Here is a 27,018-nt window from a genome sequence, read left to right as displayed (position 1 = left end):
ATACAAGAGTGACAACAGATACAAGAGTGACAACAGATACAAGAGTGACAACAGATACAAGAGTGACAACAGATACAAGAAAATCAGGTGTCAGGGCAAGAAATATAGTTCTGAGTTAACCGTAGTACTATACTATACTTGTCTTATGGTTTACAACTTGTAATTCAAGAATACTTACGGGACCCATTGTATTAAACAGCTGAGCATATATAGAGCTTGATCGTACTTTCTGATGGCCAAAGAGTAATTTCCATTTTTAAAATCCTGGTTCCCAGCTTTCCTCATAAGCTGTGCATATTCCATGGTATCCATGCTGATTAAGAGAAAAAAAAAAAAAAAATTAATCAAACAAAAGCATTGATTTATGAGACACTTCTTCCCCTAAAATCCACTTAAATTTTCATCTTTGTTTTTGCACATTTGAAAAGAAGGACAAAAAAGAACATCTTTTTTGTTTGCTGCAGTTGGAATAGTAAAATATAACTCAGGTAATAGCCTCATCTTTGCTGTTGAAGCCTCAACTTCCCATCTACCCAGATCTACCATTGGTATGCATTTTTTTCAGTTTCTCTCCTCAAGTCTTAAACCATATCTTTTAAATTAAGATTCCAAATTATTTAAATGTGTGTGCACACACACTAAATGCCGGAGGAAATAGCCGACAGAACAAACAGAGTTCATTCATATGCTTAAGAAATACATGAAGCTATAAATCTCAATTAATTAACCAAAAAACTAATTTACTCGCTTTTTATTTATCTTTATGACTTTTTTGTCCAGCCTCTCTGGCTAAACATTCAATAATCTAATGTACACAAAACTGCACTGAAGCTTGATTACTGCATGAAAATACTGTGACGTAAGTCTGTTAATAGCACAGGAGGACCTTGAATCAGATTTATAACAGTTACTAAAATGAATATACCAAGCACCTGAAGAAAACAAAGGTTGAAACAGGCATCAACTGCAACTTACTGAAAAAATATTTCAACATTAAAATTGTAAAATCAAGTTCATTACATAAAACCAATCACATGGTGAAGCAGCTAGATAAAGGAAACAAACACAAGAGGAAAAAAAGCTGCAAGTACATTGTGAAACAGCACATCAAAATCACAGACGAGAAAAATCCAATGCTAAAGCCTTGCATAGAAGTACTCTTCCCAGATGGATTTTAGGATTAAAAGCCATTTCCATTACCTGCAAAAACCTGCATGAATCGCACAAATCTTCGTACTAATAAGATTAATTCACAAAAAAGGAATGCACAGATTTACTTATTATCCAGGTATTAGCAGGCCTTAAACAAAACAAGTAACAGTCTGTAACTTCACAACCTGCTAATCTGCAAGATCTCTTCACAACGGCGCAAACTGGGTATTTTTAAGTATATGAACCTACAGACAAACCAAGAAACGCTACTGAGATATTTTCTCTAGAGTACCCCTCATGATGAACCTGAAAGGTTGAGAATCGGTGCTGTACTGTGAACACAGAGGTATGACGAGGCACGCTATGGATGGCACCGCACGTCCCTCATTTATCCAAGCGCAAGGGGCTTGGACACAACATCTGCACACATCCTGGGTGACATCTGCACTAAGCAGACAGGGGAGCAGCAGCCCACAACCTTGAAGAGCTGACAGCAGAAGAACCACAGGCCATCGTAAAGCTCAGATCCAGACTGCTTCAGGCTGGCTGGGAACAGGCCTGTGGGAAGTTAGATCTTATTTAATTAAACAACTAAACACACCATGATGATGTCTGCAATCCAAACATCACCTGCTAATTCCAGGGAAGCACCAAGAACACGTGAAATTCCTGGCTATAAACTAAACTGAAGAAATTCCTGGCTATAAACTAAACTGAAGAAATTCCTGGCTATAAACTAAACTGAAGAAAAATAGGTCCCATCTACATGGGGGAGGTACGATGACCAGTCACGCTAGAGGAGTAATTACGACATTTACCCCAGGCAAATGTCATGGTTTAACCCCAGCCAGCAACTAAACACCCGGCAGCCACTCGCTCAACCCCTCCATCTCCCAGTAGGATGGAGAGGAGAATGGGGAAAAAAAAAGTAAATCTTGTGGGTTGAGGTAAATACAGTTTAATAAGACAGCAAAGGAAGAGAGAATAATAATAATAACAATAATAATAATATTAATAATGAGAAGAAGAAGAAGAAGAGGAGGAAGAAGAAGAAAAAGAGAAGAAGAAAATATATATAAAACAAGTGATGCACAGTACAATTGCTCACCACTCACGGATTGATGCCCACCCCATCCCTAAGCAGCAGCCGCCACCCCCTCAGCCAACCCCCCCCATTTATATACTGAGCACGACATCATATGGTATGGAATATGCCTTTGGCCAGTTTGGGTCATCTGTCCGGGCTATGCTCCTTCCCAGCTTCTCGTGCACCTCCAGCCTCCTCCTGGCAGCGCATAGGAAGCTGAAAAGTCCTTGACTTGGTATAAGAACTATTTAGCAACAACTAAAACAGCAGTGTGTTATCAACATTATTCTCATACTAAATGAAAAAAAAAAAAAAAAAACCACAAACAGGACGATACTAGCTAGTAGGAAGAAAATTAACTCTATCCCAGCAAAAACCAGGACAGCAAATTAAATCATCACTTCATTGAGCAATGTGCATACGGTATATATTTTAAAATTACTACTTATCCAGACAGTGAATCAAATGTACTCACAGCATAAACAGGAACTTTTTTTTTTTTTTTTTTTTTTTTTTTTTTACAATCCACGGTATGAGCACTATTGAGGCAAAGGACAGGAAAAAAATAGAGCAACAGCATAAAGAATAGAAAGCAAGTGCTAAAAGATGGTTCTACCTCGTGTTTTCGTAATTCTTTCAGCTTTCACCTTTGTAGCATCAGAAGGTTAGATAAATTATTTTCACCAAGAATTATACCAGAACAGTTCAACACCATAGGAGCTTCTTCATGTAGGAATACACATGAACCTGTGGTTTTCTAAATCATAGTTGAATTTCAAGCTTTTTCTTTTTTATAAGAAGGCTATGCTACTACTTAGGGTGAAATTTTTACCCAGAATTATATTTAGCTTACTTTTCCTTGGATTCTACTTAAAGTACAATTACAAATAAAAGGTATTTACAAAACATTTAAAAGATTATTTTTCCTACAATACAGCAAAAGACCCCCAATTGCAACATATGTTTTAAAAGGACTTTCAAACGTCTCCTGTGCTGAGAAATTTTGGAACTGAGCTCCCAGTTTCAGATCAGGAGGCGTCATCCCCTCCTCGCTCCGGGCAGCAGGATTTCCAGCAGAACACAAATTCCCATCCTCTTCCAGCACTGCAGTTTCCCAGCCAAAACTCCAAACTGTAGGTCATTTAAATAACTGGGATGTCTGCTGGGGGCTTTAGCAACTACACCCAAGTTTGCAGACCCAAGAGATACAGAGGCATGCAAATCTGACATCTTAGGTTAATGACCCAAAAGAATCACTGTGCTGAGTAGAACTGCATGTCTTGCTGTTGCCTAACATCTTCCTGAAGCATAAACAATTTTAACTCAAAACCAGTGGACTAACTGAAGACCTATTATACAAAGTCTACTGAGCGTGGAGAGCCCTAAACAAAAACGTTGTCTGTTACTGTGGCTTAACCAGCACAGGTAAAGGTCACAACTGCACTTGAATATAACTAATGAAAGATTTTGTCGTGGTGAGTGCTGTGGGTTAACCTTGGTGGGCAGTGAAGCGCTTGCTTTTCCCCCACCCCCAGTGAGACAGGGGAAGAGGAAAGGAGGAGTAAAAGCAAGAAAACTTGGGGGCCAAGATAAAAATTGCTTAATAAGTGACAGAGAAGTGGAAGAAGAGAGAAAGAAAACAAGACAAGTGATGCAAAGGCAACCATTCACCACCTCCCACACGTAGACTGATGCCCAGCCAGTTCCCGAGCTAGGGGTGACTAATGTCCCTACTGAGCATGACATTACATGGCATGGACTATCCCTTCAGTCAGTTTGGATCATCTGCCCAGTTGTGTCCCCTCCCAACCTCTTGTGCACCCCCAGTTTATTCACTGAGGGGGCAGAGCGGCAAACAGAGAAGGTCCCGATGCTGTGCAAACACTGCTCAGCCACAGCTAAAACATAATGAAGAAAATTAACTCCATCCCAGCCAGAGACAGTAGAGTAAGACACGTTCCCCTCATAAAGTGGGGACTTCTCCTAATCTATGGAGTTCACAAAACACTTAAATGTTTGGGGACACCCTAAGGTCTGGGAGACCCTTCCCAGTGCATTGTCGAGACCTCGTCCTTCAAAGAAAAAAAGAAACAAACAAAAGAACCCAGATAAGATGGTCTACTCTGTTGACTTTTTTTTATGGCTCCTGTGGCCACCAGCATGACCATGACAACAAAATGAAGGCTATTAATTTCTACTCAAAGAATTGAAACAAAAGATTACACAGTTAAGTCAGAAACAATCGGCCCCAACCCCTACTGCTGCCAGTGGGCAAAATTCCCATTGGCTTCACATGTTGCCAGATCTTATGTTATTGTAATGGTCGGTGTCCCACTGAACTGCTTCAGTCAGACCGTCCTCAGAAGCAGAGCAGTTCTGGGAGGTTTACAAGGCTAAGTTTTGATTCCTCTCGCTTCAGCGGATAAGCTTGAAAACACGAACAGAGACTGCCCAGAAAACCCATTTGTTATTCTTGAAAAATGTTGTGTTCCTATGCCAGCTATCAGTCTCGAGAGGCCAGCGTGTGCTTTCTGACCGTCTGAAGCTGGCAATACTAAAGAACTTTACAAATCTGAAAGCAAACCCGAGCAGTTCTGTCTGCAGCCGGTTTACACATTTTAAAAGAGAAACTGTGTGACACTCCTTATTCACAGAGAAAGCGTGGAAGGTGTACCCAGCATGGAAGGTCTACCCAGCCATGCTTTTAATTATTGTTGATACTGAAAGCTAAGCTTTGATGGTCCATCCCTAGGCGACTGCTCAGTGGCAGAATAACATTGCTATTCTGGAGGTGCAGTAGCTTTCCATTATGCAAGCAAGAAATGAAGCACAGCGATCTGGGGAGCTCGAATTAAAATAGTGATGAAAAATAAGCATCCTCCTGTTTCCAGGAAATCTGACTTCTAAAGACTTTTCTCATTCCTATTAAGCATAGGAATAAGTAATCTTTCCTTCTTCCTCCCCCTTAACCTAACAGGCTGACATTAGCAACTGGCAACGGGTAGGGAGAAAAAAAGCCCAACAACACATCTAAACTGTGGTTGAGTGACAACTAAATACATACAACATTCAAATGATCCGTATTTTCCCATCAGCAAACCCCTGGGCTCTCATTAGCTCTTTCCCAGCAAGAGCACACCGACTCTGACGGCATGGTGCCACCAAGAAGGAACCCCAACCTGCTACACCCCTCCTGCCATGTGCCCACCACTGGCACCGTCTGTCCAGGCAGTCCTGTAGTCACCCAGCAAAAAGTCACTGCATGCAGGTCTTCCAAATGACACCTTCAGTATGTCCTGGTATTGATGTGATACCGTAAGTCGGCAAAACGATAATTCTCTCAGACTCGGTTTGGAGTTTTGGAAAGCAGGCATTCTTTATTGCGGCGCTGGGCACACAGGGGATCGCTCTACCTCATGTGCGCACCCACTTCCTCAACTACAAAGATTATAAGCAATCAAAATATACATATTCATTAGATTTCTGAGAAAATGATTAACATATTCATACTATTTCCCAGAACTCATTAATATAGGTAAATGCCCTTGATACATGCGCATTTATGCCTATTGGTGGTCTCCCAGGGCTCTCTGGTGGTCATTGATAGTCTTCCTCACTGTCTCCGCTGACTGAACTCGATCTTTGCGCATGCTCTGTTTGCCCTTTGGCTTAATTACACGACACTTAATTACACAAAACTGGCTCATTCTAACATATCCTCCTTATCTACTCTATTCAAGGATATCGTGTCTCAAGAGTTCCTTTTATCTACCCAAGCATAGCACCTGTTTGACCTATCTGCTCGTAAAACATCTTGAAATTTGGCTGTATTGTTCTAGGGAGGGAACCATATGTCCTTCAACTTGGTATCAATCCCTCCTTTTCTTTTGAGGAATTGTAGCTGTTCGACTTGGTATCAGACGTATGTGAATGTCAGGGCAGGCCCAAGAAAAGAGAGGAGAAATATGGGATGAGAAGGCTGTAGCAGGCCATAACCTGAAGAGGCAACGCTCTGCCTGCTAACCAGTTTTATTCACTTTCCTGACAACACCACCAGCTACCAAAGACGTATTTAGAGAACAGAGCCTCCTTTGAATGCATATAAGCATAACCCTGACAGTGAAAAGCAGAAAAAAAAGTACTCCTTTCAGGCGCTTTGCTTTTCCATCGAATGCTGAAATGGCGAATGAAAACTCTTGGAATCGCCCGTACGTTCAGAGGAGGCCTGAGAGAAATGGCAGAGACAAAAGTACAAGTTCCAGCACCCGGATGAACAGGTTATAACTGACCAGGGTGTCAGTAGACACATTAGGAAGCCTCATGCAGAAGAGGGGAAAGAAGCGGAGATTTAGGCACAGCCATCCTCATGGATCTGTTTAGTCTGGAAAAAAGTGTAGTAGTATTTGTGATTATCTGAATACTTTAATCAAAAGTTCAGCCAGTATCTCATGAAGAATGTGTTCAGCCCTTGTAAAAGATGTCAGCTCATCTTGGAGAAGCTGGTCATCTCAAACGAAAAGCCTATCATTTAGATAGCTTCTCATTAGACATCCCTATCGTTAGGGATAGATTCTAGGTAGGGACAGCCTATCATTAGATAGATCTTCACCCAGCCTATGAAACAAAAAAACCTTTTCTGTAACGAGTCACCTTGCCAGACTCGTACCAGAGCTTGGAAGCGCAAGATCGTTCTCTCTCAGTAAAAGCCAGCACCGCCTTGAAAACAAAGAATGAGATTCTAGAGGAAATTTGAAACAGATCGGGGCAAGCAAGAGCAGCGTAGTGATAGCTTCTTATCAGTGCACGTTGCCCTGAACTTAGCACAAATTGAACCAAATGAAGTTTCTTTATTGCTTCTGGGCCCTTTGGCTGGCCGGTGTCTTATGCACTACAGTACTCCAGAGGTGAAGACAGCATGCATCTCTGCAGCTGCGCTTGCCTCTAAAAAGACAAAGAAAATGATTTCCTAGGTAAATGAAGAGAGAGAAAAGTGTACCAGGTTGTTTCAGTCTGAACTGGAGACCTGAACACAATCTTCGTAGCTGGAAAAAAACAACGCTAAACACCACTTACAGAGGTTTTCTTGCCCAGACACCCTTCCCTCCTAAGTGTTCAGCCAGAAACGGTACTAGAGGAACTCAGCCTACCTTTTCGTAGCTCCACCAGTGCAGTACCACACTGAATCACTGCATCTTGCTAGTGCAAAGCACGTCTCACTCTTGAGACGGGATTCTTACCTGTACTGGGTCTAGCGTGCAAGCACTACGTCTGTATTTTGAAAGTCAGCTGTGAGAATTGGCTGTGTTCTGGCTGTGCTTTCAAGAGATATTAAATGGCTGCTGGTGCACCAGACGAGGCAGAACGTCCCAGGCTGCTCTTGATTTCATACCGAGCATCCCCCGGAAACATGCTCTGTCGTAAACTGATGACTGTAGGGCACAGGCGTTGTCAGAAACAAGACATACATCCTTATCAACATTTGGCAAACGCACCCCAGGATATGATTAGCACAGACATCTCAATGGCCTGTTAATACCTCAAATGCTATGTACAAACCAGATAAGGAAGAGATGCGTGCAAGTTCTGGGTGAAACAAGGAGCACAGGCGGAATATAAACACAAGAAAACTCAAGCTCTGGCCCGGGACCCTGCTCTGGGCAGGGCTGGCCTGAACAACCTCCTGAGTTCCTCCTTCTCCAGATTACCACTGCACATCGGTTTCTATTTATGCAAATTGTTATAAAGCAATTACTACAAATAACAAAGTCCAGCTGCCTGACGTCTCCAGCCAGCCACATACGAAACTCACGTAGCTGACACTGACCCTGCTTAGCAGCTCCGTTCCTCTTCAGATGCACGACCAGCAAACAAGACCACAGAAGCAGGACCCATACCTGGCCAGAAGTCCAAGGCCAGCACGGCTGACTCACAGTAACGCGAGCAAAAACCTCAAGACAAGAACACTATTAAAGTGTTACAAATAAATCCTCAAGCGGAGGGATTTGTGGTTGACTTGCACTCAGGAAAGGTACTACGCCAGGAAGCAACACAGCAAGGAAATGGAAACCAAAAGTACATCACCAAGAACAAGACAACACTTTCCAATTCCTATCCCGGGAAACGAGATGGGTGCACCCACTCCAGAACAGCAGCTCTGTACCTGCTTTATAGCGGGAGCGCTCCCCGGGAAACTGGAGTTTTACATCCATAAACAGGGCAAAAGAAAGCTGACAGACTGGTTCCTACAGACCACCTGGGATGTCCTGTGCCTGTCCATAAGGTACCTTCATATCATTGAAATTACACCACATTTTGGGAAGCCCCCTAGAAATATCACAAGGAAAAATAACACTCCCCCCCCCCCCCAAAAAAAAAAATTAAAAAAAAATCACAGCTCTCTCAGTTTACAGGCAAGACCTCAACGCATCACTGATTAATTTGGCAACACAGGTCCTCTCACAAGGCCATGACATATCATCCTGGATTAAGGTGGCCATCTAGGAACATCCTTCCTCCTTCCCTTGCAAGATGAACTCACACCAAGCATATGTGGACTAGCTTTCGCTGAAGACCACTTCACAGCTTGCACCAGCAACAGGTTTGGCCTTGCTCCCCAGCACATCCTGTTTTGCAAATTGAAACAAAACAGGCTTTTTTTTTTTTTTTTGCTTTCAGTTTCAAAGGATTCTCCCCTCTTTGTAACCTAGCAGTATCAAGTTATACCTAAGAGAACATATGGATGGTTAAGGTTTAGGCTGGGCTGGCCATTAAACGAATGACAGATCATTTCTACTAGCCCCTCTGCCTTCCCCAGAAGGCAAAGGGAGAAAGAATAAGGGAAAGAGACTTAAGCATTGAAAATAAAACCTAAAACAGCTTTAATGAAATATTAAAAATGAAATAAATATAATTATGATAATATTAGTAAGAAAATAATGAAATACATACAAATATATACAAAACCAATATCAAGCTCCCAGTATGACAATCACATCACCAACAGGCATTGGGACTGCACTCAGCAGCAGAAGGGAATTGGATTCAAGAACTGGATTCATGAACTTATGGATCAGGACCAAGGTAGAAGAACAGACAGAGTCCTCCTCAGACACCAGCCACTGAAGAAGAGGGGCTTGACCCCTTTGATCCCTCAGCTTTTATACTGCGCATGAGGCACATGGGATGGAATAACCTGTTGGTCAGTTTTGGGTCACCTCTCCTGTCCGCTCCTCCCCACAGGTGCAACCCCTCTATGCTTTTCCTCTTCCGACCCTCCAATGGGGCACACAACAAAGTTAGCTGCCCTTGGTCATTATAGGAATAAGTATAAGCAAGAGCATACCATTCCTTACTATTAACTATAAACATCAGACGTTATCACTGCTAGAAGCAGATACTGTCTGAAAAACATACCATTAATTTCAGAGCGTGCACTTAGCTGTGAGAGACTTAACTGAAAAGGAACAATACTGAAAAGGAAAATTGGTTTTGTTCTATCTCAAATGAGGACAGAAACAAAACAGGCTTTTTTTGCTTTCAGTTTCAAATTGTTCTCCTCTCTTTGTAACCTACCAGTAATAAGTTATACCTAAGAGAACATATGGTTAAGGCAAGTTGTGGAGTTGCATTTTCAAGAAAAACTGTGTGTATACATACTGTCCTGGTTTAACCCCAGCGAGCAGCTAGGACCACACAACCACTCACTAACTTCTCCCCTTTCCTCCCCAGAAGGGTAGGGAGAACAGGGAAAAAAAGGAAGGGAAAGGAAAAAAAACCTCATGGGTTGAGATATAGACAGTTTAATAGAACAATAATGGAAAAGGAAAATAGCAATAATAATAATAATAATAATGGTAAAAAATATACAAAATAAAGTAATACAACACAAGCCGCTCCCACCACCCAGTGATTGGTTGCCCAGCCAGTGCCTAGCAGTGATTGCAGATCCCTGTCCCCCCAGCTAACCCCCATACTAAGCACGATGGCTGTGGTATGGAATATTCCATTGACCGGCTTGTTCTGTCTATGCTCCCTCTCAGCTTCTATGGGAAGCTGAAAAAAGTCCTTCACTAATATAAACATCACCTGGCGACAACTAAAACAATATGCACTATCCACATTCCTGTCATACCAAATCTGAAACACAGCAGCCCATAGAAAGAAAATTAACTCTATCGCAGCTGAAATCAGGACACATACATATACCTATGATTTCCAGTAAACTAAGGAAGAACTTGCATCTCCCATTTTATACCCAGAAAAACTGATGCAAAAATGTCTTCGACATTACTGTTTTACATTTCTGCACCATTACTGTTTTACAAAACAAGAAAACTCCAAAACCTCACAAAACAGTGGAAACAGTTAACCCTGCTTCCTAACTTCTGGAACAACAACAATCTTGAAATCCCCAGTCTAGCTCAGCCATGCAAGACCTAACTCAGTCCAAGAGGGGAGTGTTGACACTGCTGCAGTTGTTTGCTCAGCCTAGCAATGTTCCTGTCATCAAACAGAGCTGACCGGGTAAGAAAGAAATGGCAACAAACAGCCTCAATATTTCCTTTGTATAGATTAGCTCAAGATGGTATCTGGAATGAAACAAAAAAAACAATCAAACAAAACTGAAAGAAAAAAAAAAACAAAAACACACCAAAACAAACCACAAACCAAAACATCAAGATTCTGCTAACAGCAAGCTTTTCAAGCTTGTAAAGTTCACAGCCGATGCTTGATAAGTTTAATTGCATTTTGGTAAAAACACTGGTGGGAAGCACTCCCTCTTGCATGTTTTCACGGGAAAGCAAAGCCTCTTCCCGTTTGCAAGAAACCCGCTCTATCAACCTGGAGTTCATTTTCTGGGAAAAAAAAAAAACCACGACGAGTGAGAAGAGATCTTTTTGCCTTTTTTTTTTTTCTTTTTTTTAATTCCGAAGCGCACACGGTGCCCAAACCCCTTCCCAAATGAAAAAAAAAAACCCAAACCCAAACAAAAACCACCACCACCACCAACAAAAAGCCTGGTTTATTTAAGTGACCACTCCACGCCCTTGTTACGAGAGTTTTGCTTTTTAGGGAGAAGACTCCAAAACCACCGAAGTGCAATGCTCAGCCCGGGGCTGTGCCAAAGGACTTCTCCTCCTTTGCAATCGCGGCTCCATCACCACCTCCCCTTCCCTTCCCTCCCCTCCCCCGGCTCCTCCGCGCAAGCTGTACCACACCAGCCAGCGAGGGCTGCACTCTCCCCTTTTCCTCCTCCAACCACACCACACATTCCCTGGCAGGCTTCCTAACTACTACCACCACCATCACCATCATCACTATCATCACCATCACCATCATCACCCCCACCTTCCAGTTGGGTTGCACATACCGTACCGGCGGGAGCGGGGCGGCCGATGATGCCCTCCGCTCCCCCACAGCCCAGGGGTAGGGGGGGTGGGGGTGGGGGTGGGATGGGGGGGGGGTGATCGGTGCACCTACCTACCTGCCCGCCCGCCGCCGCGCCGGGGCCCCGGGACGCGCACCGGCCACCGCCCCTAAACATGGGCGCCCCTCGCCCCGCCCCCGCCCCGCCCCCGCCGCCCGCGTCACCTCGGGAGTCGGGGGCGCGCGCGGGGAATCGAAACTGGGGGAGGAAGGCGGGGGGGGGGGGGAGAGGGATGAGGGGGGAGAGGGGTGATGGGGGGGCGGGGGGTGGTAGCAGGCAGCCATCTCCTAACAGCGCTCCCACCTGCTGCCACCCCAGCAGGAGTGTAAATGCCTTTTTTTTTTTTTTAATTAATAATAATAAATAAATGACGTAGCAGTGTCTTCAGCGTACGTGAAAAATCAGCGTTCGTCCCCGCCTCAGTCACCCCTTCATCCTGAGGCGCGTTACTGTCACCGGTGGTTTCTCAACACAACCCCCCTGCTCAGAGGAAGCAGCTGCTGCTGTGGTCTTCCTCGGAGCGAGGAGAACCCCGGGAGTGAAGGCTTCTCCTGTTGTAACATAATTGTTTCCTAATTCATGATTTCCCGTTGTCTTTTCACGCTGGGGAAAGCGGATCAATAAGCCAAAGATTAACACTTCACAAGAGATCCTTCAATAATTCACTTTTCTGTGAACCGCACTTTTAATGGGGTTTTCCTCTGCCATCGAGTACTACCGTCTGCACATCTTCCTCGAATAAAAATGAATTTCTGCTAACCTTCTGTCTTCTGCTCTGAGTTTGCACGTTAATTACCCTGCTCCCCAGTTAGGGACCGGAGAAACAAAGTCATGCTAACCTTAGCGTGGGTGTTTTTATCGGTTGGCTCCAAGTGGAGCGCATCAAAACGATGGGGCAAAGCCACCTTTAAAAAAAAAAATCAAAAAAAAAAATAATAAAAGCAGCAGTCAAAAGTGCAGCCACAGTTGTTGTTTTGGAGCTGCATCGATATGAGGTGCGAAAACTGCATGTGGAATCTTGTTTGTTAAGTGACTTAAAGAAATCAAAGTCCATGGGTGCGATTTTGCAGCTCTTATTCAGGCAAAAGTGCTTGTGTGGATCGACAGAATATAAATGTTGAGAGGAATGAGTGGCTGATGGGGACTAAAGTATCTGGCTTTTCACATAACCTCCAAACTCCCCATCATTGTTATTTTGGAGTGTTTCACTTCAGTGCAGAGAAACCAAGGACCAACCCACCTCAATTCTGGCGCAGAAAGTGGAAAACACTGATTTTTTTGGGCTTGGAAGGAACTCTGACCTCAACGCTGGCACAACAAACAGCCTTCACTACATCTTCGCCATGGGATGGTTTGTCAAACCAGTCACGAGGCAGAAAACGAAACTTGCGTGGTTTTATTTTTTTAACTCAGCTGTAAAAACGAAACTTGGCAGCTCGTAAGCCTTTTGCCGGCGTGTGGCGGGGTGTTCCCTTCTTGTGCAGAGCGCAGTATTTCCAAAAGCTGCCTCCCTGCCACGCACACGCATTGCTAGTGAATTGCCGACGCTGAGAATTATTGCGTTTCCTGATTCTAAATGCGTCGAGAAGGAACAGAAACTGGAAAGGGCAGACCTGGGTGGGGAGGCAGAACCGCGTGTCGGCGTGCGCAGGCACACAGACAGGTGAGCAGTTAGGCGTATTGGCTGATAACGGGGTTCTTCGGCACAGAAGAAGGAGCACTGGGAGGAGGTGGTCATAAAGGCCAGCAAGGCAGCCTAAAATGATGTATAAAGCCCTTTCCACCTATCTCCTACACCCCTTCTGTTGCAACTGTAGAGTAGAGGCGTTGATGCAGGTACATTTCCAAGGGAAAATGTTTCTTTCGGATGGGGGAGTGAGTAACAGATCCCTCCACTTCCTTGTCACTGCACGCAAGAACCCGTGCATCAGAGCTCATGATGGGCGATACACTTTTAAAAGTCAAGCAAACATCCTGAAATAATCACCCTGGTAGAAGCTGCAGCTTGGACACCTCCATGAAAACACACCTACGCGACAAACTTTTGCCCTCACAGCTGTAATAGCTGGGCTGCCTCAAAAGCAGCGTGGCCAGCAGGTCGAGGGAGGTGATTCTGCCCCTCTACTCCGCTCTGGTGAGACCCCACCTGGAGTACTGCATCCAGCTCTGGGGCCCTCAGCACAGGAAAGATGTGCACCCGTTGGAGTGGGCCCAGAGGAGAGCCACAAAGATGACTAGAGGGCTGGAGCACCTCTCCTATGAGGACAGGCTGAGAGAGTTGGGATTGTTCAGCCTGGAGAAGACAAGGCTCCAGGGACACCTTACTGCAGCCTTCCAGTACTTAAAGGAGACCTACAGGAAAGAGGGGGCCAAACTTTTTAGCAGGGCCTGTTGCGATAGGACAAGGGATAACGGCTTTAAACTAAAAGAGGGAAGAATTAGACTAGATATATGGAAGAAATTTTTTACACTGAGGGTGGTGAAACACCGGTGCAGGTTTCCCAGAGAAGTTGTAGATGCCCCATCCCTGGAACCATTCAAGGTCAGGTTGGCTGGTGCTTTGAGCAACCTGATCTAGTTGAAGATGTCCCTGCTCATTGCAGGGGGTTTGGACTAGATGACCTTTAAAGGTGTTGCGTTAAAGGGGCAAAGTAGTTTTGGCAGAAAATACCCCCCCTTGTGTTCTAACACTCCTCACCGAGGTGGGAGGCTAGGTGCAGCTAGGTTTAAATTCTGAGTGATGCCCAATCGACCACTATCAGCCCAGGCGCGTTTAATATATTAAACTGTTACGGTTCTGGATACACTAATAGCAGACTGCACCTTCAGCCTAGTCGTGCTCATGAACTAACACGGCTTCTCTTCGGTCGCGTTCAATGAGAAAACCCAAACAACTGGCTGCCTACACAGTACAGTTTATTTAAACAACAGATACACAAGTTCTTTTGGACTGCCGGTGATAGGGACTGTCTGGACAGAATGTGCAAATACTAAAGATGTCAGCAGTATAGCTCGGTTACAAAAGCGCTGTTATAAACCCACTCTATATAGAGATTTCTAAGTTTCCCGGGGAAGCACTTGGTAGAGCCAAGTGTTCGAATCTTACCCACAGGCGTCCTTATGGGGGCGGAAGAGAGACTCAGCTCGTCGACTGGTCCCAGAAGTCCACGATGGTGTCTTCCCTCACATCCCCCTTTTCTTGGGCTATTTTTATCCTATTTTTTATCTTCAAGGTGGAGTTTGAATGACTCTAGTCATAAATACTTACATTATGATTGGTGTAAATTTTTCTCGCCTCGCATTTAAAGGTATAGTTTACGAAAAATTCAGGGCGCAGACTGAAGGAGGAGTGGTCGCACCTTGGAGGTGGGTAGCTTTTCGGATGGAGGTGTGTTTTGGTATTATAATGACACTATAATGAGCAAAGTTCACTAACGGACAGCATTTCAGCAAAAAAAAATTGACAGATTGTTGGCTCAGGGTAACAAGTGGGCAGTTCATCAGTTCTGTAAGACCTTCGAGGGCTCCATTCAGTCCCCAAGTTCCCAGTTTATCACAGAGTTTTAGCCGCGGTGTCTTCACTCTGCTCCATCCTTCGCACTGTTTTTCTTCCGTGGTGCCATCTCGTTCCCATGTTTTCCGGATTATCACAGGGTTTGGCCTCGGAGTCTCCACCCCACTCCACTCCCCATGTTGCTTTGCAAGCAATATTGTACAGGGAATTGCAGATGTAGAGGATTCTTCACATACCAGTTGCGGCTGTATTTTACCCTTTTGATTTTAATGTGTGACCAATGCTGTATTATTGATCATTTTTAGGAATCATTCCACAAAAGGTCCCTTCCAACCCAAACTATTGTATGTTTCTACGATTCTATGGAGGTGCATCCATTGCAAGGAAGGGATGAGCCTTGGCACAAGGCTGATGCTAGAAATCGTGCTTTAGCTCTGCTACTTTTTCAATGACGGGAAAACCTCACTTTGAGGGGAAGAACACCCTTCGTACCACAAAGAGAGTTGCAGAGTGTGTCGCTTGCCCTTGGCCACGCCGAGCTTGAATGAGCTACTACACCAACAGCTCTTGCTTTCCTGAGCAGCCAGCACCTCCTGGCTCCTGAGAGAACAACCCCAAGCCCAGGTCAGATAGTACCATATCTTACCAGAGACCTGTGTCTGGGGGGATGCAGACTCAGGTCCCAACTGAAGGCATTGCATTATTGTAGAGGCAACATGCACCCAACACTGACACAACCTGGACTGGTAAATCGACGTTGTTCTCTCTCCCTCGAGGACCTGAGCAAACTATACCATACATCAGGGCACTGGGGACATCAATCAGCTTTAAGGGCCCTGACCAACCTCACCTGGGTCACCCCTGCCAGCCCATGGGCCTGAGTGAACATGGCGCTGTCTGACCCTGGTTCCCCTCACTGGGCCCGATCCTGACTCCCACCCACAGGTTGACATCCCATCCTGGCCTCAGCCCGTCCCCATCCCCGTGGAGCTGCCCCATGCCCTGAGCTGAGGGCTGCACCCAGCTGCCCCACAGCCTGCCCAGCTCCCTCACTGGTGGTGGGACAGACCCTAGCTGGGGCAGCCCCTGCCTGGCTGGTCCCCTGGGCATCCCCATGTCTCGGCTTCCCTTGGAGAGCAGCTGGCCCTTGCTGCTCCCTGACACCATACACGGAAAAAACATGTTTTTCCTGGTATAACTGCCCCGCAAGAGAGTTAGTCAACCATAATACACTGGCCATAAATGATGCAGCCCAGCTATTACAGCTATGAGGGCAAAAGTTTGTGGTGTAGGTGTGGTTTTGTGGAGGTATCCAAGCTGCAGCTTCTATCAGGGTGATTATTTCAGGATGTTTGCTTGACTTTAAAAGCATATCACCAAACCGACGTAGTTACACTGGTGATGAACTTGTGCTTATCCTTGTTTATCTCCAAGGTCAAGAAACTTGTCCCAGAGAAATCAGGTACTTCAGAATAATAGCTTTAAAAGAACTTTTAATGGAATCTTAAGCACATAATAAATAAAGGATAATGCAACACAGCTAACGGCAAATACATGCCTATTTTATTATTTGGCTTCTAGTTGCCCTAATGCTGAAAAATCCCTTCATAGCTCTCCTGTCTCGTGTATCTTGCCTATTATCCTTTCCTGTTACTCTATTTCCTTAAAGCCTGACTGCTTAACCTTGCCTGTGTCAGCATCATATAGGCTGCTATACTTGTAAACCACCCAAATGTCTATCAAGACATTTTATAGCCCTCCAAGAAGAGGTCAATATCATTGTACGAGCAGTTGTCAGTGACCCACACACAATTATTGGTGCTCTTTGCCAAACAAGGGGTTTCGGTCCTCCTGTGTTTGCCACCAGCACAGTGCACAGCCGATTTCTGGTGTTATTGTTTATACGCTTAAAGCACTTGTGGCACAGTGTGTCCTGAGCTGGGACTGGAGTCCTGTGACAGCAAGCACTGTGTATCTTGTTAGGAAAGCAATATAATCTTTTACACCACAAGGACTGTTGTGTGTGGAAGGACTGCTCTAGGGATGTCTCTTAGCTAGACTTTAACCTAGCTATTGATAGCAGCATTACAGAATCACAGAATCACAGAATGGTCAGGGTTGGAAGGAACCTCTGGAGATCATCTAGTCCAACCCCCCCACCAGAGCAGGTTCACCTACATCAGGTTGCACAGGATGGCGTCCAGGCGTGTTTTGAATGTCTCCAGAGTGGGAGACTCCACAACCTCTCTGGGCAGCCTGTGCCAGTGCTCTGCCACCCTCAAAGTAAAGAAGTTCCTCCTCATATTTAGATGGAACTTCCTATGATCAAGGTTGTGCCCATTACCTCTTGTTCTGTCACTGGGTGCCACTGAAAAAAGACTGTTCCAATCCCCCTGGCACCCTCCCTTTAAGTATTTATAAGCATTGATAAGATTCCCCCTCAGTCGTCTTTGCTCTAGACTAAAAAGACCCAAGTGCTCCAAGTCCCTCAGCCTTTCCTCATAAGAAAGATGCTCCAGTCCCCTAATCATCTTTGTAGCCCTTTGCTGGACCCTCTCCAGCAGTTCCCTGTCCTTGAACCGGGGAGCCCAGAACTGGACACAGTACTCCAGATGTGGCCTCACCAGGGCAGAGTAGAGGGGGAGGAGGACCTCCCTCGACCTGCTGGCCACACTCTTGTTGATGCAAAAAAGAAGCACTAAAGCTGCAGAAGCATAAAACTCACTTAGTACTGCACAAATAGTTACCTTCCTTTACCATCTCCTTTTAAGGCTGCTAAACAATTTGGAATAACCCAGTTCAAGACTGTTTACATGAAGTGTAGTCACCTGTGCAAGAGCAGTTCAAATAGCCCTACAAGAGGCAGAAACTGAGCCAAGCGAGCAATGAAGAATAGGTACGGAGAGCAATAGGTGTGTCCAGGGTAAAGAAACGCGCTCCTTCTGCAGCCATCATCTCAACCTATTCGTTTTGGAGGCAAAATAACAGAGCAAGGGGCAGTGGGGTCAAAGGAGGAAAGAGAGAAAGGTGGAGAACAGAGAAGAAGATGAGGGTTTGGGGAAAGGCACTCCCTAAAGCTTACTGGTACAGGCTGGGACTGGTGAGTCTCCCCAGCAGCAGTACCTGAAGGAATCTGGAGAAAGGGCAACCAACAGCTGGCAGCAACAGAAGAAACAAAAACACAGGGCTTGTCGTCAGAGATGAGTCATCCTGGGAGAAACCCATAATAATAATAAAACAAAGGCACATACTTTTGTATCTCTTGTTTTGAAGTAATATCATAAATTTACCCCAGTTCTAGTTCAGGTAATTTTGAGCCAGCAACTTCAGATCCATGTCCCTGTGCTCCCATACCAATATGTTCTAATGGGGTCCAGCCACCTACAGATGGTGTGATATGGGAATGCCAAAAGCCCCGAGATAACTAAGGTTGCATGAAGCCAGTCATGAAAATAACAGTAGCAATGGGCCATCAGCTGCTTTGGAGCATGAAGGCAAAGCTTTAATCAGCAAAGAACATGTCCATCTACAACACCAAGGACTGGATGGGATTTTAGCAAGAGAGAGTGGCATTGAGCCTTACTTCACGAGAAACAGAGGTGACAGGCCTGATGACAGAGAGGGAGAGGAATGCTCCTAGGAAGAGGTGCCCAAAGGCCAGGAGATGTTTGCGCATCAGGAAATCAGTCAAGAATCCGCACAGGCTAATCAGGACAACTCACACAAATACGTTCCCATCCAGGTCTCAGCACCAGCACACTTGTAGCTGCACACCAGAAAAGATTGGCAGGATTTTCTGTGTTTGTTTTTGTAATGGGTCCGTGCCAAGTTTTAAGCAAGAGGTATTTGTTTTTACTGCCAACAGTGGGCACCGCCATGAGGAGGGAGCAAACAGCTTTTCCAAATTCTTCTTCTCCCCTTATGTGATTCAGCCTCTCAAAACCAGCTCATGACAGTGACTACTAAAAAGGACACCTTCTGCCACCCATCCTGCAGAGGACCTTCCAAGGGAGCCAGGGTGATCCCCTCCACCCCAGGGGCAGAGCATGGCTGGTGTGGCCACTCCTGTACAAAACTGAGCACCCCTGTGTTGGTTCCATCCGTGAAGGATGCTCCCTCCAGCTGCAGGATTGCTTGTTTGGTGAGTATCTAGACTTTTGCCTTGTTCTGGTGTTGCTGGCAGGATTTCTCTTCCTGACTTACTTACTCCTTACCAAGCGCTATACCCCACCTTCTCACTCACATAGGAAGTGGTGAAAAACAGACTGGGTTTGTGTCTATTCCGGTTTGTCACGAAAAGGAGCCTTAACTGCAAAAATGCACATCCACATCTGGTTTAACATTCACTGTCATACTACTAGAGGAAGCTGCGATATACTCTGGTTACCTTCAAAAGTGGCAGGGATCTATTTAATTTAAGGTCGGAATATCACTTATTCAAATGTCTCAGCAAGCCTTTCACAGTACTTTTAACTCTCACAGGCTTACAAACCTATTAAATTATAGCACAAGCAGGCAAAAAATTCTGAATTACATGCTGCAGATGAGGTTTAAAAAAAAACAAAACAAAACAAAACCAAAAAAAAACCCTAAAAGCCCCAGAAGTCTCTGCAGAATGTGATGCAGATTTTATGCAATTCTGCAGGTCACTGTGGTCTGCTGGTTACGTGGCTCCTCTGAACAGCAGACATGTATTGCAGCACGGGGTCTCCCCCTGATTGGACATGTAGCTATTTGCTTTGGACTTTTTTGGTCATTGGGAGCAAGGTCCCTCTGTGCAAGTGAAGCTCAAAAGTGAAAATGTGGCAGAGCTTCAGCTGCCCATTTGCCCTCCACTAACATAAAAGCTTCTTTTAACCTCTTGTGATTTCCCTCACCTTCCTCTATCTTCCCCCCTCCCAATTACAGCACAGTAAGAGAGTAAACCACATGCAAACCTCAGGTCATTTTTATTCAATTACTGATGTCAGTGTAGTTACCGCATTGGTACAAACCTCAGGGCAGCCAAAACCCTGTATGTGTTCTCAGCCGACTGAAGTCCACAGTGCTTTTGCTACTCTTGATATCCACTGAAGAGAAACAAAATACCCTGAGAACAGACGTGGTAAAAAAATTCCCAGCCCTTGCCCAGTAACTGAATAGTCACATATTTGCTAAAATGTGACTTCTAAATTTTAGAGCGTGCAGGTCACTGACTGGAGGTGAGGGAGTATGGTTTATCCTCTGTTGCACTTCTTTCTGGAAATTAAGCATTTTGATTCTTTTCTTTCATTTATTTTACCTTAGAAAGTTCAGGAATATAGAGGCCATTAGAGAGCTCTTGGCCCAAGACGCAGATGTCCCTCAAAGAGCTAGATCATCTGCCAAGGGAAAGGCTAAGGTATTGAAACTTCAGCATATGTATCTTGTCCGTTCTTGGAAGGTATTTCTGTTAAAGAGCAAAATCAGCATGGGGCTTTTCATTCTCTAGTAATCACAGTAAAAATTAGTTTAAAAGTCCCCCAGTATTTACTGCCAAAGAAAATATTAGAAAACAAATACTTTTCTCTGCAGTCCAATCATGCAATAATCTCAGAACCACAGAAGAGTCCAGGCTGGAAGCGGCCTCTGAAGATCACCTGCTCCAACTTTTGGTGGGAAAGGGAGCCTAGATGAGATAATCTAGCATCCTGAGCAGTTGCATCTTGGAAACCTCCAGGGATGGGGGCTCTACCGCCTCCCTGGGGAGGTTGTTCCAGTGATTGATTGTTCTCACTGTACAAAATTTCTTTCTTATATCACAGGGTGAGGACACCTGTATATAATTTAAAATTTGTTTATTCTTCAATTTATTTCCATTAATATGTGATAATTCTATATAGTTAATATAGTACTTTTAAATTCATCTTAAGCTTCCCCTAACTGAGACTATGCCAAAAGAACTGATCTTTCAGAATACACTAAATCCCAGAGGAAAAAAACCCAACAGTGACAGAATACATACAGTGTTATGCAGTAGTATTACACCATCATACAGAAGTTGCCATCCAGAGCTCACGAAGTGTTTTATAAAGATAAGTCTTATATGCTGCAGAACACACAGTCACACGGAAAATAAGTTACAAAAGCGAAGGAAAAAAGTAGGGCTTTTGTTTCATACTTCCTGACTGGCCCAGAAGATTTTTTGTTTCAAAGGAAAAGATAAGTAGAATATCAGGAAAGCTAGCATCATTGTGAACAGTAGCTTGGAAAAATCTAAACATTGTGGAACAATGCAGTTACTGTAATGGGAAAAAAAAAAAAAAAAGAAAAAAAAGATGGCATAAATTTGGTCTCATAAATTCCATCTTTATAACATTTTAGGAACATGGAAAATGCTGCCTCCGTGTTGATATGTGATTAATTTACATAAGCGTTCTGCTTGTGACAGTTTTTAATGTCAGATGAAAAGAAGAGATAACACATAATGTTCTGGTGTGTTTGCAAAGGACAATTACAGAATGCTTTGCCTACAGCAGTGCTCTCCCTAAGAATCTGGAATAAGGACTTAGTCTGCAGCCAAGTAAATACCATTTTTGCCATTACAAGTGAAAAGCTGAGGGATTTGCACTGGCTTGACAGGGCAGGCTCTCAGCACTTGCTTGAGTTATGTTGGCCTAAGCTAATTTTGCCTTATTTTAGCGGTGATAGCAATTATGTAGGGGTCAGGTTGCGTTTAGGTTAGGTTTAATTTACTGTGACAACACGTAGTTGTTTTTTGTTGACTGTGTTATCTATTATCCTAGAAGAAAATGGCAGGCCCAGGAATCAAAAATGGAATGGTACCAGAGGTCCCAGGCAATGACCACAAACCACAGTGGTCATTAAAGAGGGATAATCTTCCTAAACCTGTTTAGATATAAAAAAAAAGAACAGATAACTGAACAATTGAGGACCAATGAAGAGCAAGTTCACGTACACGGATAGCATTAAAAGAATATATAGAAATAAAAGCAGGCGGTGCCCAAGACCAAGGAGGAAAGGACTTCCACCTTGGCACCATCCTCCTCCCAGGGAAGAACCTGGGACGCTGGGCTGTTGGTGGCACCTTCTGCAGCCTCCCTGCCTGTCCATGCGGGAACCCAGAGGGGACGCTGGAGGAGGGAGCACGACACCAGAGAAAGAGGGTAAGTACTAGGAAGATTTTTCTGTGTAACTACTTTAACTGTACCAGTGAGACTTCCCTGTATTAATCTCAACTTTGAACAGTATTGCCACTGGGCTACCATTAATGCTTGGTTGGTTAGAATGTCAATAAATGCTTAATTTCATATATACAGTGTGTTCCACTTCATCTGTAAGACTTGGAGTGTAACAACTCTTCAGCTTGTACAGCAGAGTAATTTTATTTTTTTTTCCTAGGAAATGCAACTATAGATGTTTTAAGGTCCATAAAAATAATCGCCTGTATTCTAGGTAGAGAAGTGATATTATAACATACTGACAAAAGGGATACTATAAAAAATGTGACAAAAGTGATATTATAACATACTGACAAAAAGAATGAACTTTGATTCCAAATTCTATCATCAGGCATGACCCATAGGGCCTTGCATGAATCGTCCTGCTCATCTGGGTCCTTCAGGGTCCTGTAAAATCGACGTAATAACAATTCCTTATCTGACAGGACTGCATGCACAGGGTATGATGAGGGGATATAAGTACACAGCATATGGCCTTCAAAGTTATTTTCTTATCATGAGTTTCCAGACCCTGCTTTCCTTCAAAACTCATAAAAAATGCGTTACAAATGAGGGTGAAAAATCTTAATTAGGGCAATATTTTCTACCAAAACCTCCTCTTCTAGCAAAATCTGAGGCTACGTATAAAGGCACGGGACACAGTCTTGAGCAACTCTTCTGCTTGTAGAAGCACATTTTCACCTAGCCCAGAACCGTGAGATACCGACTCAGAATATAATTCAGTTTAACAAGTGATCCTGTGTCAGGTGAGCAACGGTAACTGTCTTGAATTACATATGGGATAATTTGATTTCACTGGAACACGCGTCTGATGCCTTTTTTTTTTTTTGTCTTGGGGTGTGGGGGGTTTGCGTGTGTTCTTTTTTAGGTAGACACTGCATTAACGTGGAGCAGCTCCTTCTCTGTAAATAGGTTTATTTTAATACATCAGCGCTGTTGCTTTTGGTATTGATGCACTGTAGCACAAATTTTGTGTTAATGTTTTATTCTGTACCCTAAAGCTGCGTGAAATTTTACCGCAAGGTGCGTAGGTCGGCATTCAGCAACGGTAAGGGTTAAAAGAACCGCCTGGACACTCCGGGTGCTTGTCAAGGCAAGCTGAAAAGAACCAGAAGTCTGCGAATCAAGGTTATTTGGTTTGCATTCTTGCAGTTATCTCTCTCTAGCCAACTGGAGATGGTTTTAAGAAACGGTCATAAACTTTGCTGCTGTTTGGCAGTAAAAACTGGAGAGAAGGGTGAAAGATAACATTTTGCATTAACGTGCACATCAAGGAAAATTATTTAAAGGCAAACGAGAAGACATTTCCAAGAACTGGAATATCACCTATGGAAAAAGCTGTTTCTTGCAAGGAATTTTATAAATGTACTGGTGTAGAAAAAAAAAAAAGCAAACAAAACACAAACCCCAAACATTACTGGAATGCTGCTCAACTTGCTTCTCTTTAAAAAAAAAAATAAATAAATCAGTCTCTCTTGCTCGAGTAATCCTCATCTTTTAACCTCCTATTCTGCTTCAGCTGCAGTCTAAATCCCTCATAATTTTAACCTTTTAAATTGATTTCATCACTCTTCAGTCCTTTCTCCAGTATAGCAGGTCTCTGCCTTTTTGTAGCCTTGCCTCATGTTACAGGGTATAGTATTGGGTTCTTGTTTTGTAAAGAAGACAATATTATGCCAACCAGGATTTACTTGTTTCCCCTATGCTACAAACCCATGCTCCAGTTCTTTCTTAAACCTTATTTACTATTTCTTAATACTCTCTTTTAATTGCTTAAGCCAAATAAAGCAACGTGGACTTCGAAGGGGTCGCTAACAAGTTACAAACAAGTCAAAAACTGCTTTCTGAGCTTCTTAATACATTTGAGTTGGAATAGTAAATGCGTGCTGGTAGTGGGTAAGACTTGAAAATGGTATGCAATATAGTACATTAAGATTATCAGACCCAAAACTAGACAGAACTTTGCATTAAAAAAAAATATATAATAAAAATCAAAGAATTCAAAATCCGTATTGTTTACTGGCACTCAGGCCACCTCCTCTCAGCAGTGAGAAAGATTTTGGTAAGACTGCAGCTCTTCCCCTCCATTAGTTTTTTTCTTTTTAATTAAATGATCCTCTACGTCTCCAAGGGAAAAACTCACTACATTTCTCTAGTGACTGTGGAGCTGTTTCAGTTTCATGTGTTTCTAAGGAAATCGTTCTTGCTTTCTGAAATTTCTTAGCATTGATTGCTAAATATATCAGCTTTCCTCTCTGCGATTTTAAAAAGCATTAAGATTGCAACAGGCTTTTTTCATTCCTTCTTCACCACTTCTGTTGCCCTGACACCACTTAAGAGCCCTGGCATCAAAAAACACCGGTTAAATCTTCCCAAATTATTCAAAATGAAATCTAGATCATTTGTTTTCTATTTGCTTTAATAAAAGCAAATTCATATATTCTGTATCCTTTTAGTAAAAAAAAAAAAAAAGGAAAAGAAGTATTTTACCATGACACGTGTCTCAACCAGGCTTTTCTCTCTGGCAAATTATTTTTAGCGATTAAGTTGTTAGTGATGTTTCCCTTCGTGAAAAGATTGTCACACAAAACAACAGTTTAATCTTGAATGTTTCGGAGCAAAGCTTGTAAGGTAGGAACAGGCGAGGCTGACCTCCAGTTGGAGCAGTTGTGATGCAAACATGAAAAAGACTTTTGACGGCTACTTGCAGCCAAGCAGAGAAACGGACTTCTTCACATCAGCTTCAACATGGAAATGGGGAGTTTGGCACAGACCCCACAAGATTTTAAAGCTTCATGCAAGCAACATCCAGTGAAATGAACTGCATCTATGTGATGCAAACTGTAACATGTGTATAAATATTAAAAGGTGGAAATTTTCCTCCTGGCTGGTCTAGGGCAGACACTGACAGCGCAAATAGCTGTCAGCAACAACACGGACAAGGAAGAGTTGGAGGAAATGTGTTTTGTCCCAGATTGTGCACCGAGATCCAGCACATAGATGTCTTCTGCTTTCCCACTCCTGTTTCCAGCTGCTCTAGATAAGGCTTGTGGCAGGCTGCCCAAGGCCACCGAAACCAGATTCCTCCCCTAGGTTCAGGTCCTGGAGCAGAGCCAGGTTCATCTGCTCTGAAGCTCAATGCTCCCCACGCTCCTGATGCTCCCCAGGTGGGTGCAAAGCCCTCTCTTTGTGCCAATTAACCCTTTGCCACCTGCCCCACTCATGCTAACCTTGTACCAAGGTCCAAAACCTTTTCCTGCGAGCCAAAGAGACTAGGGAAGAGTGCGCTAAAGAAGTGATTGTCCCACTGTACTCAGCACTTGTGCAGCCTCATCTTGAGTACTGTGTTCAATTTTGGGTGCTGCAGTATAAGAAGGACATTGAGGTGCTGGAGAAGGTCCAGCGAAGGGCAACAAAGGTGGTGAAGGGTCTTGAGAATAAGCCTTATGAGGAGTGGCTGAGGGACTTGGGGTTGTTTAGTCTGAAGAAAAGGAGGCTGAGGGGAGACCTTGTTGCTCTCTACAACTACCTGAAAGGAGGTTGTAGAGAGGTGGAGGTCAGTCTCTTCTCACAAGTTACAACCAATAGGACAAGAGGAAATGGTGTCAAGTTGCACCAGGGGAGATTTAGGTTAGACATTAAGAAAAACTTCTATGCTGAAAGGGTTATCAAAGACTGGAACAGGCTGCCCAGGGAAGTGGTTGAATCGCCATCCCTGGATGTATTTAAAAGCCATCTACATATGGCGCTCAGGGACATGGTTTAGAAGTGAGCCTGGTAGAGTTAGATAATAGTTGGACTTGATGATCTTAAAGGTCTTTTCCAGCCATAACGATTTTATGATTCTATGATTCTATGAAAGTAAAAGTACGCCATGGCCCAAGTACCTGTCGCTGCAATCAGAAGGTTCAGGAAGCCATGGCCAGGGAGGTGGCAGGGCAGGACTGCTCCCTTCTGCCCAGGTAGTTTGCCAAGGACAAGTGGGGAACCTGAAGTCAGCCTCTAAAGTGGCTTTTGACGACATCTTTCATGCTTGGGGGCACTGCAGGCATCTGTCCATATGGACAGAAATTAGATAGAGTGACACTTTATAGCAGCCATCCTGGTCAGGGCTGAGGACAAAAATGTCCTCACAAGGCAAAGCACCTTATAGCCAGGTACCATCAATCCATGTTTCACCCACTTAATCCTTAATACTGAGAAAAAAAAATGGTTTTGCTTTGTAATTCACACATTCCTGGCAGGGCCTGTATCTTCTCCATGCCCTTGGCCAGGGCATGGCTGTGGGCACAGCCATGAGCCTCTTGTTTAAAGTAACACCCGTGAATGTATACCTTTCAGAATATTCTTTTTTCCTTTTTTCCTTCTGCAAAGTGAAAACTGCTTTATTGATTGCTGTCAATATTTTGCAATTAATGTATGACCCCAAACATGAAGAGAATGAGAAGTTGCTGAAGTTATGTTACATTAGATGAAGAGGTGCTAATAGTAGAGCACCTTCAACTGGAACGATTCCTGTTTCTTGGCATGGCAGCTACAAGCAACTCATAAACGACATGAACATACTGTGGTGTTTTACACAGTGACGCACCCACTATACCGCCCTGACAAGGTTCCG

General features: G+C 43.9%; 1 protein-coding gene across 1 annotated transcript in view; it reads right to left on the bottom strand.

The window, feature by feature from the left end:
* Positions 1 to 11,731, bottom strand: part of TRANK1 (tetratricopeptide repeat and ankyrin repeat containing 1) — a 54,857-nt gene extending 43,126 nt beyond the window's left edge. Inside the window, exons 1-2 of the mRNA XM_082480016.1 lie at positions 11,724 to 11,731; positions 179 to 313 (exon numbers count right to left, since the gene is read on the bottom strand). Coding sequence (XP_082336142.1) covers positions 179 to 312 — 134 coding nt within the window. The 5' untranslated portion in view covers position 313; positions 11,724 to 11,731. The remainder of the gene's footprint in view (positions 1 to 178; positions 314 to 11,723) is intronic.
* Between the last annotated feature and the right edge of the window lie 15,287 nt (positions 11,732 to 27,018).

This window comes from Vanellus vanellus (genome assembly GCF_965231255.1).
Source record: "Vanellus vanellus genome assembly, chromosome: 2".
Classification (NCBI taxonomy): Eukaryota; Metazoa; Chordata; class Aves; order Charadriiformes; family Charadriidae; genus Vanellus; species Vanellus vanellus.
Note: the sequence above shows the minus strand (reverse complement) of the source record. Positions and strands in the feature narration are given on the sequence as shown.